Source organism: Ambystoma mexicanum, chromosome 12, assembly GCF_040938575.1.
Source record: "Ambystoma mexicanum isolate Mex_15411 chromosome 12, UKY_AmexF1_1, whole genome shotgun sequence".
Classification (NCBI taxonomy): Eukaryota; Metazoa; Chordata; class Amphibia; order Caudata; family Ambystomatidae; genus Ambystoma; species Ambystoma mexicanum.
In genome coordinates, this window is record NC_090936.1 from 593,908,453 (window position 1) to 593,931,163 (window position 22,711).

At 48.7% G+C, this 22,711-nt stretch overlaps 1 protein-coding gene and 1 long non-coding RNA gene across 2 annotated transcripts in view; one reads left to right on the top strand and one right to left on the bottom strand.

Annotated features, from left to right (window-relative positions):
* The window catches only part of LOC138513852 (calcium-binding protein 5-like), a 108,257-nt gene extending 93,909 nt beyond the window's left edge, over positions 1-14,348 (top strand). Inside the window, exon 6 of the mRNA XM_069628965.1 lies at positions 13,314-14,348. Coding sequence (XP_069485066.1) covers positions 13,314-13,342 — 29 coding nt within the window. The 3' untranslated portion in view covers positions 13,343-14,348. The remainder of the gene's footprint in view (positions 1-13,313) is intronic.
* Positions 1-22,711, bottom strand: part of LOC138513854 (uncharacterized) — a 230,265-nt gene that overhangs the window by 74,095 nt on the left and 133,459 nt on the right. The window lies entirely within an intron of this gene.

Genomic DNA, 22,711 nt, shown 5'->3' on the forward strand with positions numbered 1-22,711 from the left:
AGGCCTTCCACCTCATCCTCTTCCTGAGCTGCCCGAGTGCCTGTAGTGGACAAATGACATGCTGTCAGGTATTGCGTGTTCACTTGGTTTGGCATGCAAGTTACGCATGCTATAGAGAAGAATAACACCCCACCCATGTGGTCAGATGGGCATGGTTGTTCAAGAGCCATTGCATGTGCCCATTGCATTGTGGGAATGGTTGCAGCTATGTGTGTATGACCCATGGCCAGGTGGCTTTGGCCCGTGTGCGGTCAGGGCGGGCTGTCCATGCAGGGGCAGCTGACTGGGTAAATTGCGTCGCCGCTATTAGTGCCGTTGGATATCCAGCGGTAGAGTTATTTGCGCTGGGGTTTCAGCAGAGTGCCTTGTTCCAGCGCTAATTCTGCCAGACAGAATTAGAGTTACTGTCAAAGTGCTGTGCGCGTTCACACCAGGTTGTGATGCAGCGCTAATTGCGCCCCAGATCCCGGTGGTAACGCTACTTCCGCTAGGTGGAATTTCCACCAGAATACTGCTAGACTCCTAATGAGGGCCATAGTGTTTCCTTCGTAGACAGTCACAATCTCTGTGCACCGGTTTAGTTGGGAGTCACGGGTTGTTTACAGTTCCTTTGGGGTTCGGGGGTATCGGGGGTATCAAACAGTCAACAAAATGATGCATGAATATTGAGGAAATAAGGGGCCGGTGCAAAAAACCACATCACACGTCGTTTAATGCTTACAATTTAGAAATCTTTCTTCATTTATATACGTGTTACCTACCCATAGAGTGCTAGAAAGGTAAGCAAGTCAGCGCGCTGAAATATGCTAGTAAAAATGTAGTTCCAGAATGTGAGGCAAAGAGATTGCGGCAGGAGGGTGACTTTCAACAGAGTGCTGTGGCTGGACTTCAAAACACAGTAAAGGGCAGTGAAAAAGAGCACACTCTCAGGAGAGCACAGTTAAGACCTGGCTGTGCTGAGTCCGCCCTATGGTCCAGCTGTCAAGGGTCATTGGAGGGAGGTTATTGAAGTCAAGGGAGCAGTCGGTGTATGGCTGCCCCTCAACATGTGTTGGTGCCTGGATTTTTGTTGTGAGGGCACTTATCTGTATAAAAGGTCGTGCAATGGCTTCCCAGCCTTCTTAATAGACGACCATCTCGTTGCTGTGCCAGACAGGAAGCTCAGGTCACTTTGCCAGAGAATGCCATTGACAAAAACGCCACAGCCAAACAATCCCTTTTTTGCTTTGTTTTACAGGAGGTAGAGATTTAGATTTGATAAAGGTTGGGTAACTATTTCGAAAGAAATAGAAGCTGCATCCTAAAAAAAGGGGAATGCCGCAATTGGCATATTTTGCAGGTGGTATCTTACTGCTTTCAAATGACATAGAATCAGCTCAGACAATGCTGTCTTCAGTTAGGAGCTCATGGATAAAATGGCTGCCCTGCTGAAAACATCAGAACTGTATATGAGAGAACTTGAAAGGGAGCAGAGCAGAACTTGCATTTAAAAGGTGACAACCCCGACAACCAGGGGGCGCGGAGCATGCAGGACGTGTAAGCAACGCGCTCCTGAAAGCACTGCAGGGCCTAGTGGACTTCCCTGGTCCCCAGCCTGGAGTGCGAGACTGAGCCGGAGAAGACCTGTCCCCCGACCAGCTGACCTCACCCTGAGAGTACCGGGGGACCCGCCGCTGGGACCCGCCACAGCGTGGCTCGGGGCCCTGACTATAGCGGTGTCCTGAGAAGTGCACACGAGCAGTGGGTATCGGTGCGGGCCTGCGACACCGGACGTTGCCGTCCCCGCGGCTCCGCAAAGAGGCCCATGGAGCCGGGTGCCCTACCACCCCCCCTGTTGCAGAAGCATATCTCTCCGAGGGGTGCTAGGGGACACACCGCACCGCGGGGGGCTCGGAGTGGGGCTCATACGAACACGGCCCCCACGGACACAGCAAATCATACGAGAGTTGAGGGCCGAAGAGGACACAGCTACCCGCCCTGTATCAGCGCATCGGAACGGGGGCAGCACAGAGGAGCGCCCTGGGGCCCAGAGCTCGCTCCCGGCCCACAACCAGCACACGGAGGCCCCGTGACAGACAACACCCGGATGGAAGCATCGGCCCGTGGACGCCACGGAAGCGTCCCGGGCTACCCGGCGGGGCCCAGCACAGTGACGGGAGACAGTTGGAGGTGAGGAGAGCGTGGGGGAGAAGGGACAATCGAGTAGACGAGCCATCCAGGGGCAGCCCCCCCAGGGCCTTCTCCTTGGTTGTACACGGGAGCGCCACCCAGACGGGGCGCGACGAAGGGAGGTCGGTGAGGCCTGAAATCTACGGACCAGTACATCGGAGATTCTACTCAGACCAGCAGGCCCCAGCTAGGGCACACCGCCACTCATAGAGCCACGTGCCCACACCGCGCGAGTTCTCAGTGGTCCGGCAATTGAGGGGGCCCTGGTCCATTGACCCTGACACCGTCCCTCGTAAGGGGTATAGCAGCACCGTCCTGAGGTGCGCCAGAAGCCGCAGACCCTGGAGCGACCCCCAGTACCCGGTGCGATCTCATCCCTCCAGCGTTTCCGCCGGACCCTCGCGGTCACGAGGACGGTCCCCAGCAACATTATAACCACCATGCCAGCGGGCGGCGAACCCCCTCCCGCTGCACTTACTAAAGAGGATCTCAAGGACATTCTCTGAGAGATTAAGGCGATTCGCACAGACATTCAAGCCTCCATAGGGGATCTCAAGGGGAGGGTGGAGACCCTGGAGGATAAAATGGAAGGGATGGAAAATAATCACCTCCAGGCAGACCTGCTCAACATGAAATATGAGGCTAGGCTAACGGACTTGGAAATGAGAGAGGAGGACATAATTTTGAAGATGGACGATCTGGAAAACAGAGAGCGCCAAAACAACCTGCGGATTATGGGTGTGACTCAAGAGAGAGGGGAAACCGCGGCGGACGTGGGGAGGAAGGACCAGGGCCTGATAAACAAGCTTTTTACACTGGAGGGCGGCAAGGAGGTCCAGCTGGAAAGAGCGCATCGAGGTGGAGGGGGTGCGGGCGGTGGCCCGAGGTCCATCATGGTACGGTTCCTCCGCTACAGAGAGAAAATGGAGGTCCTTGAGAAGGCAAAAAGACTGGGGAGCTTTACCTTTGAAGGCGATACAATTAGATATACCAGGACCTATCATCCCTCACGCTCACCCTCAGGAGAGAATGTCGTCCACTCACCCAGTGGCTCACAGGCCAGGATATCAGATATAGGCGGTCCTTCCCCTTCGCCCTTTCCTTCGAACGGGCCGGGGTAGATTATAGAGTGATAAGTGGTAAAGAAGCCTCACAAGTATTACAAGTGCTTAAGGCGGACGCTGCGGAAGAAGGGGGAAATTTGATGGAGACTCAAGACCCAGCCGACACCGTGAGAGAACCGGCAGGTCCCTAGTCCACGAAGAAGAAGACGAAGGGCAGGAGAAAATTAAGAAAACCTAACACTCCGACGTCTGAGGTTGGAGGGGACTAGGAGTGTAAAGACAGTTTAAGTCTGGCTCGTAGGCGACCCCGGCTGGGGACACAGTTTGCCAAGAGAACTGCTGTGCAGGAACATGCACATACCCTGGTGGCTTGCCCGTTGGCAGGCGTCTTGGACAAAGGAGGGAAGAGGAAGGGGGGAGGGATGGGAATTGACTTTAAGGGGCTCGGGGCACGATATCCACCACACTTCAATTGGGCACTGGGCAGCTCCGACATGATCGGGAGGACAAGATATTTCAAAAGGGAAACCAATGGCAGTCAATGAAAAAAGGGGCCAGGTCGAGTAACTCAGGGTGGGTTCACTCAACGTCAAAGGGCTCAACTCACCGACAAAGCGCTCCCTTCTCGGGAGGGAAATGAAAAATGGGAAAGTGGACATTTTGTTTGTTCAAGAAACTAGAACAGTGAGGGGGGAGGAGAGGGCCATCCCAGGATCTCACGTTGGCCAGACCTTTTGGGCATCGGGTCACGTAAAGAAAGGTGGAGTGGGAATCCTACTCCAAAGGAACCTGAAATTGATAGAGGTGTCTCGGTGGGAGAGGGAGGATGGAAGGTCCTTGGTAGTGTCCGGCAATCTTAATAACTCCAGAGTCAGCCTAGCAGTGATGTACTGCCATAACGTGGGTCAGAGAGAATCTGCTCAATTGGCCTTGGGGGAAGTGATGGCTAAAGCGGAAGGGCTCCTGCTCCCAGGTGGGGATTGTAATATGTTCGCGGATCGAGAATTGGACCACAGTGGGAGCTCGGCCACATCAGGTAATAGTGGTGCCGCACTTCGTGGTGGGCTGCGGGAATTAATGTGGGAGCAGGGATTGGTGGACATATGGAGGGAGCTGCACCCTAGACGAAGGGGATATACCTTCTACTCTGCAGTCCGTGGTACCAGGATAGATTACCTTTTCATGGGGAGTCAGCATATGAGCAGAATAGAGGCCTGTGACATCTGCCCGGTCAGTTGGTCAGACCACGACATGGTCTGGTCGGATGTCAGTATAGCGGGGCTGAAACCCAGGGAGTCTCTATGGAGGTGTAACGATTTTCTGCTGAGGGACGTGATCTTTAAGGAAGAAATGACCGTTGCAATTAAAGAATTCTTTGAGCTAAAAGACACGGGAGAGGTGAGCCGGGAGATGGTGTGGGGGGCGGCCAAGGCAACTTGTTGGGGTAGGTTGATCAGCGAAGGGGCATCCAAAAAAGGAATTAGGAACCTCTTGACCCACAGGCTGAGATCTGAAATAATCCTCCTAGAAAGCTCGGAGGGGAAGGTGGAGACGGAGAAAGAGCAGGACCTGGGCATAGCGAGGGAGAAGAGACTAGAATTGAGAGAAATTGAGATGGGGAAAATTGTATCGGGGCTCCAACATCTACGTCAGAAATTCTACGAGAAAGGGGACAAGGCCGATGGTATGCTGGCAGCCAAATTGCGAGGCCAAAAGGCAGATAGATGGGTGGCGAGAGTGGTTAGCACTGAAGAAGGAGAAAGATCTGATCCGGAGGGAATCGTCGAGAGTTTCGCCTCTTTCTATGAGAAGCTCTACGGGAGGGAAGGGGAGATGGAGAAGGAAGCGTGTGAGGCATATCTCAATGGGGTCACCCTCCCTGTCCTTGGCTCCTCAGAAGCATCGGCCCTAGACGCCCCTATAACCGATGAAGAGGTGCTTAGAGTCATATCGGGATTGAAACTGGACAGGGCCCCAGGGGAGGACGGGTTCAAGGCAGGTTTCTACAAGACCTTCTCGGGCCAACTAGCGGGGTTCCTGGCAGAGCTTTTCTCGAACATCATGAGAACGGGGAGGGCACCCCCCTCCTTTGGCAAAGCTTTGATCACAGTGATTCCGAAGGAGGGGAAAAACCCAGTGGACTGCCGCTCCTATAGACCCATCTCCCTCCTGAATGTAGATGCTAAGCTATTTACCAGGATTATCGCCTCGAGACTGGACAGCTACATGCCAAGGCTAATTCACTCAGATCAGGTGGGTTTCATACAGGGAAGGCAAGGTGCAGATACACTGCGCAAGACGTTGCACCTGATGAGAGAGGCAGCACCAAAGGGTGGGAACCCCGTCCTGGTGTCCATTGATGCCGAGAAGGCGTTTGATTGGGTTGACTGGGGGTTCCTTCAGAGGGTACTTGAGAAGCTGGGATTCGGCACAGGGATTAAACAAGCCATCAAGGCCCTATATGTGTCACCAACTGCCAGAGTTACAGTTAACTGGCGTTTGTCATGAGTCTTTTATCTCCAGGGAGGTACGAGGCAGGGTTGCCCCCTTTCCCCTCTCCTCTTCGCCATGACAATGGAGATACTGGCAGAGTACCTCAGGGGCGCATCAATGGTGAGAGGAATTGAGGTGGTCGAACCTCTCTTCAAATTAGGCCTCTATGCAGATGACATCTTGCTCCACCTGCGGGAGCCAGCAAGATCGGTCCCAGCCGCTTGGCAGGTGATTCATCAGTTCGGCCACTTCTCCGGATTCAAGGTAAACGTAGGCAAGTCAATGATCTTTCCCTTCGCACCCGATGCGGATAGAGATCTGGCGGAACTCGTCCCACTGGGCCTCCAAATTTGCACGGAGGAGATAAAATATTTGGAGATCAACATAGTCCGTCCCGACGGGGATTTAGGCCAGGCGAACTACCCCCTGCTCTTTGACAAGCTATTCAGGGACATGGAGGCTTGGGGGAAGGGGCAGATCTCCTGGATGGGAAGAATAAACGCCATAAAAATGAATCTGCTTCCCAGGGTGCTGTACGTATTTCAGATGCTCCCCTTGGAGGCTCCTGAACCATACCTTAGAGAAGCCAAGAGGCGAATAGTGAAGTTTATGTGGCAGGGTCAGAGACATAGAATAGGATATGAGACTCTCACCCTCCCCAAGGATAGGGGAGGGGTAGCCTTGCCGGACCTGAATGCCTACCACAGAGCAGCCCAACTTAGGGCCCTGGCTCCCCACCTTAGAGAGGACCCCAATAAACAATGGGTATACATTGAAAATGTCTATCTATGCCCAGTTACCGTGGGCGAATGGCTATGGGTCCCACTGAAAAAGCTCCCCAAAAGAATCAGGGACCACTCAATACTGGGTACAATGTGGAAAGCACTAGCGGGGAAAAGCCCTAGCGAGAAAGTCACCACATGTCCCTCTCCCCTGAGCCATATCTGGTCCACGCCAGTCCTGGAAGAAATCCCAGGTCACGAACACTACCAGTCATGGTTCGACGTGGGCCTGTGTAGGGTAGGCCAATTGGTAAGAGGACACTTTCATAAGCATCCAGGAGCTTGAGGCGGCTCTGGGAATCGGCAGCCTCTCCCCGCTCCTATACCTGCGCCTCAAGGGCATCCTAATGAAGCCGAAACTAAAACCTTGCATACAAAGAGGGCTTACCCCGGTTGAGAAAATTCTAGACTCCCACACTGAAATGAAAGGCCTCATCTCCCTCCTGTACGGAGCACTGTTAACCTCCCGCGAGGGAACGACTAAGAGCCTCAGAGGGAAATGGGAAAGGGACTTGGGTTGTGCCATCGGGGATGGGCTCTGGGGGAGACTATGTAGCAGGGCATTCAAGACTTCTATCTTATGTCAGTACACGTCCCACAACATCAAGCTCCTCCATAGGTGGCAGTACGACCCAATCTCCCTCTCTAGGATGTTCCCAGATACTGTCCCGTTGTGTTGGCACGGATGTGGGGAAAGAGCCGACTATTGGCATATGTGGTGGCCCTGCAAGAGAGTGGAAGTCTATTGGTCAGAAGTGCTCAGCTAGCTTGAGGAGGCGGGGGAGGGGGTTTACCCATTACACCCATTTTCACTAATATTTGGTCTCCGCCATAGGGACGACCATTGGGAGAAACTTCCGGACCTGACACACTTCCTGCTATTGGCAGCCAGAGCTGCACGGGCCAGGACTTGGAAGAGAGCATCTCTCCCCGCGAAGAGGGAATGGGTGATGGTGGCCAAGGACATTTACTTTATGGAGAAACTAACAGCAGCAATACACAGCTCCAGCTCGCAGGTTGAGACCGATTGGCTGCAATTCATGGAGGCGTTCTCTAACGTTGAGGATGACACAGGAGTCTAACAAAGGCACTCCACCCGGCCCGAAAACTGGTTGTGGCATAAGACTCATTGTACTTGTCCAAGTAAAGTTTACTAATGTTTATCCCTTGTGTGCCCGGTTGGAGCTGCCCGAAAAGGAAAATCATGGAGATGTGGATTGTGTGCCCTATTATTAGTGGTCTGGGCGGGAGGGTGGAGGGAGGGTGCATACAGCAGAGTATTATGTTTTTCCTTTGGAAGTTGGCACGGGCCGGTGCCCCTATGCCATTGTTTGTACTAACGCTTTGTTGCCCTAAAAAACCAATAAAATTGAATTTAAAAAAAAAGAAAAGGTGACAACCCAGAGATCTATGTAACCGGACGCCACACACAGAAGAGCGCGAGACACCGCCCCCATCACCCCGTCCACACGATAAGGAGAAAAAAGCTAAACAGCGCCCGGTGTGGTGACGTAGTGCGAGATATGGGCGGGCTTCTGCACCATACTGTGTCCCAGCCCATATCTCCATGTAATTGGCCACTAATGTCCATTTTGTAGCCAGTCACAAGTAGATGTGGGTAGAGTAGTAAATCTGAAGCCCGGAAATCCCAGACACTCCATGCTCTTCCCTAGACACCCGGAGAAGAGCATGGAAACCCGGAGTCTCCCTGCTAAACCCAGAGATTCGGCAGGTATGGAGCAGAGAAGAGGGCCGGCCTTTGGCGAATTCATGCAAAACTCATCCCGGCAGCCGGCAGGGGACACTGGGCCTGACTTGGCACATAGTAACAGGCCTTTAGGCCCATCCGTGTGTACATATACACCATGTGGGTGGGGGATAAAAGATAGCTGGGGAGTTAGATACAGGGAGTGCAGGAATAGACAGCCAGCCTGGTGGGCACTGTGAACTTTATGTCCCAAAATTCCTCCCTCAGTGCAGCTTTTGTCAGAGGACTACATGACACAGAATGCACTCTGATGTACTGAAAGAGATAACCTCAGAGAGCTCTTGCCCTAGAATGCCGGTATACCACTCAGTTAAAATACCACCATAAGACTAAAGAACTGCATTTCACAGAACACACTCCCTCAATAAGGGCAAATACCACCACCACCACCACACATAGGGCTACATGTCAATGTATAAACACTCCCTTGCTTAATATTGACCTCTCTACAGACCTAGATGCCTATCAGTGCACTCTGCCTCACACAGATAACCCCACCAAATACATGTCCCAGAATGCATTTGACGTCCTGAGTAAAGAAGTCCACACAAGGCTAGATGCCAATAGCCAGATCTGTGCCTAGTGCTCACACCAGCAAATAACTAAATGCGTCAAAATGCACTCTGCATCACACATGGCAGATGACCCCACTGTCCCTTGGACTCTTAACTAACTAAGGAAAAATTAGGATCATCTTGGTCCCGAAGAATGACTCCCTTCATCCGGACCGAGGCTTAGTGCTCACCTCCTGGTGATGACATGGATTCACCAAAATGTGCAAAACAAAAGTTCTAACAGTTTTCTTGGGTGGTTTGTTCTTATCCTGTTCACAATACCAGGGGGATGACTCCCTCTCCCCTCTGGTTCTTCTTAGACACAATGTGACAACTCAATAAGTGATGGGGGAATGTTTCCCGTCCCCCAGCCTTTTCCAGACTTTGTAGACAGTTCAATAAGTGATGGGGGGATGTCTCCCTTCCTCTTGCCTTTCTCAGTCTTCTTTAGGCCGTTCAACAAAGTTGTGGGGGAATGTCTCCCTTCCCCTGGCCTTTCTCAGTCTTCTCAAAAATTTCAACAAGTGATGGGGGAATGTATCCCTTCCCCTGGCCTTTCCCAGTATTCTTTAAGCTGTTCAACAAAGTTGTGGGAGAATGTCTCCCTTCCCCTGGCCTTTCTCAGTCTTCTCAAACATTTCAACAAGTGATGGGGGAATGTATTCCTTACCTTGGACTTTCTCAGTCTTCTTTAGGCCGTTCAACAAAGTTGTGGGGGAATGCCTCCCTTCTCATGGCCTTTCTCAGGGTTCTTTGGCAGTTAAACAGGTGGTGGGGGAATGTCTCCCTTTCCCTGGTCTTTCTCCAGCTTCTTAGGGTGCCAGAGGAAATGATTCCCTTTCCTCTGGCTCCTGTCCATCTTCTCGTAACCCCAGGGGGAATGACTCCCTTGCCCCTGTTTTTTCTTCAACTTCTCATGGTGCCAGAGGAAATGACTTCCTTCCCTTTGGCTATTCTCAGACTTCTCTGCTGATCTTGTGTCAGACCTGGTTCACTAGCCTGCCAGGTACTGCTGTTGTTCATATATTGGTTGTAATTCTTTTTCTGTAGTTGGGGATCCCAGACCCTTACTTCATGTGCAATTGTTTGTTCAGACTCTATTCCCAGCCTTGTGCTCTAAGGTACTTCTACCCTTTGTTAGGGTGCCCTAGATCTGTCTGCTGTCCCCACCCATTAGCCCCTGCAAGCCCCTACCTTCAGGGAGCTTCCATTCAGGCTCTGGCCGGTTCCAGGACTCGATCTCTTCCGCCCGCGGTCTCCGCAGGACCGGCTCCAGCCACAGCATCTCTGTAACTGCTGTTCACTGCTGGGCTGCTCTGCCGGCATGGGGTGGGCTGTGTGGTCACTTCTCTCTGACCGGTCTCCGCTGTCTGCACCCAGTGGGGCGAAGGGTCCTTCTTCCTTTGGCCCTTTTCTGATGGTCGCCTTCTCGCCTCATGTCTCGGTTTCCCGGGTTTCCCTTAGCTGCACCACCAACCTATCTGCATCTCCTCGAGGGAGGGCTGAATGCCATCTTCAGTCCTTCTTCCATTTTTATGTCCAAGTTACTCACAGATTGTCTATATTGACTAGACTGTTGGTGTAGGTTCCGCGGACCGCTCTTCATTATTTCGCTACTCTACTTCGTCTTGGTACTGATGTTATTCCCCTCAACTGGTTTTTGTGGATTCTTCTTCGCCTCAGTCTTACTGTAGGATTCATACCGGCAGTCCTTACTCTCCCTTGTCTGAGCACTTTTAAAGGGGGTTGGATGCTTTCCCTTACACATGTACATGGAAGAAAGTGAAATCATGTTACCCCGTATAGGGTAGGAGGATGCAACACAATCTGGATATACCGTGTTCTTCCCAGACAGTTGTCCCGAGTCCCACAGGGGTGGAGAGGTCCCTCCCCTTGAGATCCCCCCTGAGTACCACCCCCACGGGGACTATCGGGTAGCGGCCTCACCTATCTGGCCTCATGAGAAGCGGCTCCCTCTAGGGAAGCATGGATGATATATTGGGATTCCTCACAAGAATACACCAAGGACTCCATGCCCCAGAATGCATTTGTGCAGGTGCCATCACATAACTGTCTAAATCAGTACATAATCCCAAGGGACAACATTGACCAGCGCCTCACTCAGGAAACCAGACCCATAATACTACATTTGTATCTATATATTGTGGGGACAAGGGCGCGGGGTGTTGGCGTCCTGCAGCACCTGATTTTGGCCCAGGAAGGCCTCTGTTGAACTGCTGCTGCAGGCCACGCCCTCTTCACCTACATGAACCCCTTCCATGCCCTGCAAGGGTGAAGCCCGTGGTGACAAGGGCGCGGGGTGTTGTCATCCTGCAGGGGTGTTCGTAGCCCGTAGGATGCATCCACCTGGAATGAGGTGAGGCTGTACCTAAAGTCTGCATTGGGAGTATTGCAGACGTTTCCCACAGAGGAGGTGGCGGAGCTCTTGCCTTCTCATTCTCATTAACTCTGCTCTTTGTTCAAGCTTGCAAGCCAACCTAGAGCCAAAACCGAATTGCAAGTATAAGGCGGCACGTAGAAAAGTGAGGGGTAGTCGTTTGCATCAGTGTTCCAGTAGAGGTGGGGTCCAGTCCTTGGATATTGATTTGTGTAGGGCCCTTGCTACAGCTGCTGCTACAGCAGCCTCTTCATCTGCCCCGTGAGAAGTAAATAGGGATTCAAGCAGCGTGAAACCGAGCAGCATTCTTATCCCCAATGGGGGGGGCTTCTGCCACATTCCTATGAGGATACCGAACAATCCGGCGCCTACCTCTCTAAATCCAGGACCTTTGGGGAAACCCACCAACTCATGACACAAGCAGCTCCACCCCTACTGAAGAGAACATCAAATGCATGACTGTCACTGGCCATTCTGAGATTCTTGGCAGTAGAACAGAGAATTTGACCCATTAGATAGCCAAAAATACTGGGCATTGTGATCCAATGGGCATACACTTGGCTCCCTTGATGGCCGCTGGCTCCCCCCAAGAACCACCTCTGGATCTGCTTGCCTGGCCCCTGATTAATGGATGGCACCGGGTTCTGAAGTTGTCAATTTTCCATCCATCCCTGCACCCCCTGCCCTGGAGTTAATGGACTTGGACACTGCAGAATCTCGCAAGGAAAAGTCTTCCATCAGCTCCACCAACAGCAGTACATGGAGTGAGACTTTGCTAGCTGTGCACTCGGGTTTCAGCTCCTTTCTTCGCCTAACTCCACTTTGGGCACCTACATTTTCACCCCTGGGGATCCCACCCACCTTAGATCCTCCACATCGCGAGCACAATACAAATCGGGACTGTCCCTGTTTTTGTGAAGGTTTACTCACTAAATTGGCAGCTTTTAAAACACTGCTACTTGATTTGATTGAGACTCAAGGGAGGGGTATGGAGGGGATTCCATGGATACCCTAATTGCAGATGGGGGCATCACCCGAACATTGTCCCTGATGCTCCTAGCGTCTTATCGCATATGAGGCAGACCCATTACTAAAACTGAATGGACCCAAACTACTCCCTAATGACACCATCGTGAGCACTAAGCCTTTCATTCCGGTGGGCTATCCACCTACTGATCTGAGTACCAAGTGCCCAGGTGAGAGGGCAACTAGTGCATATAATTTATGTCCTGGGAGTGGTCTGCCTAGGCCTAATGCTCACAGGGGGTCTAGAAGATCTTCCGAGTTCTTACATGGGGTTCCCAAGCTGCCTCCAGATGGACGAGAACCCAGGGACGCCCTTTTGAATAAATGACTTAATTGGCTTCTTATTGCGGGGGAGTGTACTTTTGTGGCTAAGGATACCATAGTGGGGTGCTCCAGATTGACAATCCCGTAGACTCTGTTAAATTGGTCTTTAGGGACGAATGAATGGCCAGGGACATCTTGGGAAAAGGCAAGTGGCTTGGCAGGACCCCTAGCAGTGAGATTGTAGTGAGCCCCTTCCCTAATCCTAACATTGTGGGCCCCCTTGGAAATCTCACCAGTAATACACTCTTATCAGGGGCAAATCTCACCCCCTGGGTCTACAGCTATCTGGGAGTTAATATCAAAGTGAGTTGACGGAACTGAGACCATTGAACTGTTTTTTTTCCCCACCCTAAGGGTATAGTTCTCTTATTTTTTCTTCTCCTGGTTTTGTTTTTTCTCCCGAAATCTATTTATAATTAGTCAGGAAAGGGGTGAGAGCACTTGGAACTGTTGGTTATTGCGCCTAACTCCTATTGAAATACTAGGTTTGATTGTGCATGCAGCCGGTTGTAGGAACCAAAGGGCCCATGCTCTAGTGGCCTAAGTCTAGATTAGGTAGGTTTTTGTTGGGTTCCTACATAAATGGCGCTTGCACACATGATTATGAGCGCTTGCTTCATACCACGAGATGACAAGATGCAGAGCGCGCAGGTGCGGGGAGGAGGGGGTCGAATATACGGGCGCCGAGCTGTAGCATCTCGTCAGCCCTTTCACGTATCCTTTCTTCTTTCACAGAATTCGTTATGATGCTGTCCTCCAGATGACCCCGACCGGACCCCCGCGGTTCCCCCTCAAACTCCGGATTCCCCGAATTGTAATGTCTGTCACTCTGCTACTGGGTAACAACCTGCTGGGCCACCTGTCCACGCACACATCGATGACTCCTCGGGACTGAAGACGCAAGTGTAACCTGCAGACATCAAGCTGGTGTAATAAAGTAGTAATTCTACCGGGAACATTATAACCTCTGCATATTGCTAATTTGCCTGCTGCAGAAAATGCCGGAGGTACATGTTGGTCGTATGTGAATTGTGCAGCTGGCCCTCCCTTTCCCTAACCTGTTTGAGTTTCAATGGAAAGGATGTGGCAATAAGGACACTTGTGATGGTAGGAATCTGGCATACGGGGCCAGTAAGGCTATGTAATGTGGCTGACCACACTGCCATCCCTTTGCCGTTTGGAATGGGCAAGTGCCAAGGCCACTTGTACATAGTCTTCAAAGCAAAACCAGAGCAGCAGCGATGTCTCAGTGTTGATATGGTGATTGTGTTTGAGTTGGTGAATTAGCCCGGGTGTTATACTGTCGTGTCTGAGATCCGTGTCTCCCTACTGGTGTATGGCTATGGCCAGAGGTGCAAGGCATGCAAAGAAAAACAACATGTGTAAAAAAAGATTGCTTTTGGTTGGAATAAATACTATTGAAGTCTGGTTGGTCTGTGCTGGAGTAGCCAAAGGGTACAAGGTAAACAAATGACACAAAAAAGTGGCACAAACGACGGGCCAGCAGACCACTAGGTACAAGGAGTAACAGTTTTTAAATGTTATCCACATGGTTATCCAATTGAATAGAAAACAACCTCATTTTGTTCGACTAAAGGCCAAAAACATGGAATTAGAGACAATTTGGTGTCTCTTGATGGTGGGCGTTCATTTTTGGTAGGCTCTGAGATGTTGGTTAATAATATACATTTAGTCTATTCATTGCGTAGAGTCAGAACCGTTGACTACCAAGGACACTTGTACATTAAACGTCTAATATTCCTAAACTGGCTGATGGTGTCAATTCTTACTTGCATCTGAGAAAGGAGAGGAGTGTAGAACTGGCAAAGAAAGGGGGACTCAAGTATGGTGCATCTGCTCTGCAGAGTGAGACGGATTTGCAGGAGAAGGGTTCACAGATAGGGGTGAAAATAAAAGAGAGAGTACCCCAAGTGGCTGACACTCATCCCAAACATTTCAGGGTGCAGGAAGGGAGTAACCAGATCAGACAGTGAGATGCTCATGCCTGCCTGTGTAAGAAGGATGGATGGATGAAGGAAGGAAGGAAGGCTAAAGGTCAAGACACACAAGAATGTTTTACTGGTCACAAATTCTCTTTCCCCACTATTAGATGTTTCAATACCCCATGGTTCAGAGACTCCCAGTATCATTGTCCTGGTCCGACCATCCACACACGTTGCAGGTGTTGGCAGGAGATTCAGAGGATTGGATGAAGCTTCACAATAGTCATGCAGGCAACACTCGGAAACAATGCTGAAGCACCTATTTAGTATCTGATGAATGCTCGGAAGGGATCACAGAGGTCTTCTACTGCCAACACCCTCAGGTACTCTTGGCCACTCTTGGAATCACATGATTTCAGTAAAAAGGGCCAATAGGGGTTTTCTGGCTGCACTTTGCAGTGAGACCTCTGGTGCTTCTAACTCTACGAATAGCTGAATAGATAGGGAGGGACCACCAGCCTATTCCAGTCTAGCCACACATGAGAAAACATGCATCATGTTGACGTATAAAACTAGAGAATTGAAGGGACCATATTGTCATGGTGGTGTCCTTCAGTGATTCAGAGGTGGGTCTGAGGTACCGAAAGAGAAGAAAAGACAACACAAGAATACATCCCTCGTCTTCCACTGAACATACATGGAGCTCTTGAAGGTACCAAAGAAGCGTGAGGTGTGTGTGGGGGTTGGGGGTAGGGGCGGGTCCGTAGTCCTTCATTTCAAGGGTGAACATATCAAGAGTTTTGTGGAGGAATATCTTGTCTGGTTGAGAAAATTTAAAAAGGACACCTGAGAGACACTATTAGCAACTGTGGTATGTGCTCCTTATACAGTTTTCATCAAAGCTGTTAATTAAATATTTCGGAACAGGAGCATTTGCAATCTCCACTCAGCTCCTAGAATATATCCAACAGTCCCAAAGTACAAAGACAGCGCAGCAGCGGTGGAACTGCAGCTAAGCCGCAAGATCCTCAAGCACTCTGTGGCCAGTGAAGCGTTCATTTTTCCTGATCCCTAAAAAGCCTTTCCCATCATATTCTAGGACTGGTGTTATTTACTATTTTAAACTTTATATCTAGAATAATTGGGGAAAGTGCTTGATTTCCTTCAGGGTGCAAAGATGGGTTAAATGTCACCCCCTGGTGACCTTTTTGTTTGTGACAACAACACTGGATACCACTTCTGGGAGCTCTTTACACGCTGCGTGTTCTTGGTGGGTGTTTTACCAAGCTTTTAATTACATTTTACTGCTGAATCTGCTTCTCAACAGCAGAAGCACAAGTGGAGGGAGCTGCCCCTTTAAAAATATTGGCACACGCAAAGTACATGCAAAGTGCTGCAGCAGTGCAGTTACGCTGCAATTGAGCGGAACAGGAGTGTACTGTACGTGAGGTCTCCCAGAGGGAATGTCCTCCCTTTTTATTTGGTGAGCGCATTCCCGAATAATGTACTTTCAAAGGATTAAGCATGTGATAGGCACAACTGATTAGGAGGGAGCACGGGTACTGCCAGAGGATCTGAGGACTGCAGATCCGCCACTCTCATTAATCCCCCAACCTCTATTTGTTAGTGCCCCACAGGAGCTATTTCCCATTCAAAGAATGGCTGAAAGTACTCACAGTTTCACCTTGACTTCCACTCACATCGAAAGGAAGATCACTAAGTCGAAGCACAGGTTTGGGTGACTTGTTATCCAATTGCTCCCTACTACTTCTTCCGCCTTTCCGGCCATCGGCGCAACATCGAGTTTTAATCATGGACTCTCTTTCTACTAGCCCTTTTAATGTAGATGCTGCGATGATGGCTGAACATTCACATACAGCAGCTCAGTCACTGGGCTCCCTGTTAGACACTCTTGCTTTGTTTTTCTCTCCCTTTGAAGGCAGAGTTGTACTCTCCCTTCGCCTCTTCCTCCACCACTTGTTCCTCGCATATGTTTTTTTTTGCCCCCTAACACTGAAAGAATTTAGTGAATCCTCAATTCGACTCTGAATTTTGTATTGAATTCATTGGTTAATGTCTATGATCTTATTAGTATTAAGGAAAAATAACACAACTCAACTTTAGATTCTTTGCAGGTTAATCTTAACAAGTGATCTGAATCTATTGAGCACACTACAGAATTGATTACGGGCGCTCTAATGCCTTAACAAAGGAACAGTCTGTTCCACGTATAGATATTTACAACTGAATTGCTATTGGATACTCCTCCTTCTAAGGAGTTCACCGATGAATTCATTAGACTTAGCACCCTCCCTGTTGTTGAAGCTCCATCAACATCAGTACCATTGTCAGTCATCTGCTTAGGATCTCAAAACACAGGTATGGATAAGGAATCTAATACTATGAAGTAGAGAGCAAAAACACAAACAATTTTAAAATTTAAAAGTGAATAAGAGTTCCTCATGAAATGTATTAAATATTTATCATTGAAATAAAAAGTGACAACAGTGACGCAGTACTCAGTAGTCGATCCTGATGCTACAGTTATCAATGCTGCAGTCCCAAAAAAGCCAATAAAGAACAAGATTAAAAAGGATCCACCACACTTCATACTCCTCTGCCCCCTGCAATCCAGATGCATTTCAGCACCCAAACAGAAGTTTCTTTTCCCTGTAGCCGAAATGTATCCCTTAGGGAAAATCAAAATCCAAGGAAGAACATGAAAATTCTCAAACTTCTAATCAATAATAGGTCCAATGAATGTTGATAGGGGATTGGTGGAGGTGCCAGAAGAGGATCTTTTGAATCAAAATGGAACACCTCCTAATTTTGACACAAAACCGCTTAGCTCCAGCTGAAAACTTCATGTGACACTGAGCAGGTTGACATTATCTATGATCATAGAACGGATATAGTACGGTTGAAAATACCATCACGCATTACTAGTGAAAACGTATATGCAGCAGATGACCTTCGACAAAGGGACTTCAATGTTATAAATTGGCCTCTTTCAAGCCTGGTAACGAATACAAGTTGCTAATGTTTTATTATTTAAGTGGATTAAATTATTTCATGTAACCTGAACCCATTTGCTACCAGAAGGTCCACCTCCCAGCTTCTCACTTATGCAGAAATGAGTTTGGAAAAGATTGGTCTTGGTTTGCCAAAACTCTTTCCTCTCCAACTAAAACAACTAGCCCTGAAACATCTGGATTTTGTGCAGTTCTTTTGATTTAAGAGTTGTGTCTTGGAATTCAAGATGCCATTTTAATCTTTTAAATAATTCGGTCCTTTGTAATAAACTAACCAAATACTCAATTATCATGATTCAAGAGTCTCTTCTTTTACAAGAAGTTATGCTAGATGAATATGCTGTCACCATGACAAAAACCTTTCGTGGCGATAAGGGGAGACCTCAGGGTGGGCTGCTAATTGCAATTTTATCTAGCTGGGCCTCCCGAGTTTCAATTTTTGATTATTCTATTCTGCTCCTCCTAGCCCTTCACACCAAAAGTGAGGATTTGGGGGAATTGCTTCTTGTAAATCTACATTGGAATGAATCGATTATTTCTCTAGAAAATAGTGTATTTATCAACTTGGAGGAATTTTACTGAAATTGATTAACATATTTTAAAATCATAATGTATTAATCACAAAGGATTTAAATGGTAATTGTCTGGTAGATCACCCAAAATATGCCATTTCTGCAGACATTCTGACCCCCATATCAATTAAAACAAAATCTTAAAGGGAAACAATGGAACTTGTCCCGCCTTAACGGTAATGTAAGTGGCGACCTGATTCAGAAATAACTCTTGACTGCATGTTTACAATGGAGACCTTATTCACCCAATGTCCTTTATTTACTATAGATTCAGTGGATTTAAGTGATCATAATATGCTAGGCAAATCACTCAATAATACTGCTCAAATGTTTAGCCAGCTACAGGAGGTCCGGTTTTCGGCAGGAAGCAATCTTTCAATTTGACATCCTACCAATGTTTATCAATTTAATGAATCTATATCCCACCTGTTTGATAATTCCACATTGGAGTGGAGAAAGAAAACCCTTTCTTATCTGTTACAATCTGTGCAATAGATATTCTAAAGCAAATGAGTGTTCTAAATGACCACATGCTTTTAAACTAACCATACACAGGATTAAAAAAGAAATGAGATCACAAATATATCTTGTTTTAAAATCTTAGGTGTTTGTTTGACAATAAAACGGAGCAAATTCTGAGAATTTGTCAAACATATTAACACAAAGTAAAAGCTCATCATGTTTTTCTTATGCAGGCCGATGGTGAATTACAAAATCAAAAGTAATTTCCTGGAAAATGGGGCCATCACTATTAGCAATTCAATAGAACCCTGTTCTGGAGGCTTCTTGGTGGTCTACTACCCAAATCTCTACTCCCTTCCCTCTAAGAGTATGAAAATGATACATGACACTGAAGGGGTTTGGGCATTCACTTTTGATGCAGAAGATTTAATTTATTATATCAAAACGAGCAGCAATTCTGATTCTTAAGAATAAACCGGTTATCTGGGCAAGTATTCTACACATACTATTTGCTGGTATTGTAACCCAAAGACGTACACCACATTCTTGCAAAACCTCTGATGTTGTTCCGATCTTTAAAAAAGACGACAGACATGCTCCCATGAACTATCAGCCTGTAGCCTTAGTGGACTCAGATGCAAAGGATTTTTCTGTCCTCATACTGAGAAATCTAGATAAATGGGCCATTTAACAAGGAATCCTGAAAAGACAACATACAGGATCCGTAAGCAAATAGGTACGACTCTCAGTGGTTACATCATTGACTGCATTCAACAATACGCATGGATCAATAATGCACCATCCAAGTATATGGCCAGCCTTGATCTTTCAATGGCTTTGGATAAAATCAATGGGCACTTATTGTGGGCTAAACTGCTCGACTGGGGCCTTCCATCCTCCCTACTCAACATCCTCATCTATTTTCATAACAAAACCACCTTAAAAATGTAATAAGATGCACAAGGTCACTTTACTAAGGAAATTCATTCAATAGAGGCCTTATAGAAAGATGTATCTTGGCCGAGGCCTTTTTGACCTATATTTGGCTCAACTGGGTGAATTGTTAGACTGGGCGGCATTGTTCCCTCCCAAGTTTTGATGAATACAAGCTGTCTTGCATCTCTTATGTGGACGACATGATCCTTTTTGACTGCACTCTGGTAGGATTGCAACGTCTATTGAACACATTTCACGAATATGCAATAAAGAACGATTAAGTCATAAAGTCATAAATAATCAAAACACTAAAATCATGCACTTTACTCCAGGAAGGAGGATGGCCAATCAAAATTGGTGGATAGGGAACTACAAGTCCGAATTGGTTGACGATCTAAAATACCCAGATCTTAACATTTCAGCCAGCCTTCCAATTTATGGTACAATTGAAGCACTTTAACAATAGATTGTTTGAAAATGTTTAAATTGATGGCAAGGGCAATGGAATCTTATATGTTGCAAAGTGTGTGAAAAGAGTAACAATTAAGGGTCTTTTTTGATAATTTATTAATAATTGTGCACTTTACAAAAGAACCATCCGAAATGCAGTCTGGTGTGAGTCATGCAGGACTATACCACATTACAAGGTCTTTCCAATTTTAAACTATACCCACATAGGTCTGGCAGTGGTACCTCCTAACCTCAAAGTTCCTGTCCCCTAAATTGAGAAATATACTTTTGAGGTTTAGACTCAATGGGTCGCATTACGAGTATGGAGGTAATGAAAAAAGGAAGGAGGAATGGCATTACCGGCATCGTTAACAGGTCCGGGCCATTACGAGCCGACAACCCGCCAATACCGCCACCGCCCATTCCATGCCCCTTCTTACCAGCATGCACGCGTACACGCGCCCCTTCACGGCGTCAATAATGGGATGTCGCTAACAGGAGGACATCACAAGTTATGCGGGCATGCACTTACCGGCATCCCGATGGCGGTAATTAGGGGCTGCACAACAGCGGCAATACAGGCATCGCGGACCACCCGCAAATAGCAACCTGAAGTGCAGGCAACTGCCGCAGGTACACACAATCACCACAGGTGGAGTCAATGGAGCCTGTCCCAGTACAAAAGGAGTACACCCACACATCACACCCTACACCAAAATGGTAAAATGGTCCCACTAGTTGTTGCAATCATGGGGCTGGATAACATGCCTGTAATGCCACAACAACAGCAACAACAACTACAGCTATGACAACAGGCAGCACAGAGGAGACTCAGGAGGAGAAGGAGGGTGAGACAGGCCCAGCAAGTTCCACCAGTGCAGCCAGTGGTACCACATAGGCAGCCACCAATCCCTTGCATGAGACCCAGTCCATTAAATCTAACCCCTGAGCAGATCCACACCCTGTACCGGGTGAACCGGGACACCATCACCACCATAGTGGACATTATACACAACAACATTGTCAGCCTGATAGAAATCCGCACTGCCATCCCCCTTCTACTAAAGGTGGTGTCTGTGCTCCACTTCCTGGCCACAGGCACCTACCAGCACACAGTGGGCCAGTTGCATGGCATATCACAACCACTCTTGTCCCGCATGCTGACCCAAGTGCTTTGTGCCCTCCTGAAGCATGCAAGCATCCACATTTACCTACCACTGACTGGCCAGGAGCTCGCTGACACCAAAGTAGGCTTCCATGCACTGGCAGGTATGCCCAATTGCATCAGTGCCCTCGAATGCACCTATGTAGAATTGGTGGCCCCTCATGCCAATGAGGTGGTGTACCGCAATCGCAAGCAATACCACTCCATCAATGTGCAGATGGTATGTGACTCCAGCAAGATCATCACACATTGTTGCGGCCGATATCCCGGATCTACACATGATGCCATGGTGCTGCGTATCTCCGCACTACCTCGCTACATGGAGCGACATGCTGGACGACGTGCCTGGCTGCTTGGTGAGTTGTCTGACTGGCCCATGGCAGTGCATCGGGGTTGTGAGGTGGGGGGATGCATACTCCACCTGGGTGGGAATGGGCAGTGAGTGGACAATGCACTCAGAGCTAAACACTGTTGACCTGAACATCCCAACCCGAACATGACACATCAATGCCATACATAAGACCAATGCCATACATCAATGACAACATGCAAAACGCACAAGCAGGCCATATTGCAGTACACAATGCATCAAATCAATCTGTGTGCATACATACAGGGACATGTGCATGTTGAAGGCACGGTTCCGCTGCCTAAGCAGGTCTGGTGGAGCACTCCTTTATGGGGCTGAGAAGGTGGCAAAGATCACCATGGTCTGTGTCATGCTGCACAATATGTGCATCCGGAGAAATGTACCACTGCCACCTGACATTGACATGCATGCACCGGGTGAGGATGATGATGGAGGAGAAGCAGCACCCCTACCAGTACGTGATGCGCAAGATGGTCGTGCAGTACGCCAATCACTGATTGACGATTACTTCTGAACCACAGGGACGTTGATGGTTATGTGTCAGTGCTACATGGACATGGGCACAGGGTGTGTGGGGAGTTGGGCACTGTGCGCTGTCATGAATTGAATGGACACACACGAAATGAACAATGTCCAGGCATTAAATGATTTTCCACACAACGGGTGTATTAATGAAAACTACAAAATATTGCTTCCGCCCTCAACACCCAAACACCCCATACCCCCCAATAAACACCCCATACCCCCCATTGAACACCCCATATCCCCCAATAAACACCCCATACCCCCAATGAACACCCCCTTAATCCCCTCTACACCACCAACACCACCTCCCCCCTCACCCATTGTCATCCCACACTATTTCCAGGATTTTTTCGTGTCCGGGGGCAGCATTTCAGTCTGCCTTGCACTCCGCCTTGTCATCCGCACAGGGCTGGAGGGAGCGGAGGATGCAGGTGTGGACGATGGGGTGGATGCAGATGGGATTTGCACCGCTGCTGCAGGTTTTTTCCGCTGCATGTGTTGGAGCATGCTGGTTAGGAACTGCGTGACGGCCCCCAAACTGTCACGGATCATGGTTGCACTAGAATTAATGGCTGCAATGGTCCCAGCATTGGCCTCACGGATCTCGCAGCGTGTTTCTTCGCCGTCAGCCACATATTGGCGCACCAGCTCGATCATCGAGTCCTGCCGGGCCTCCAC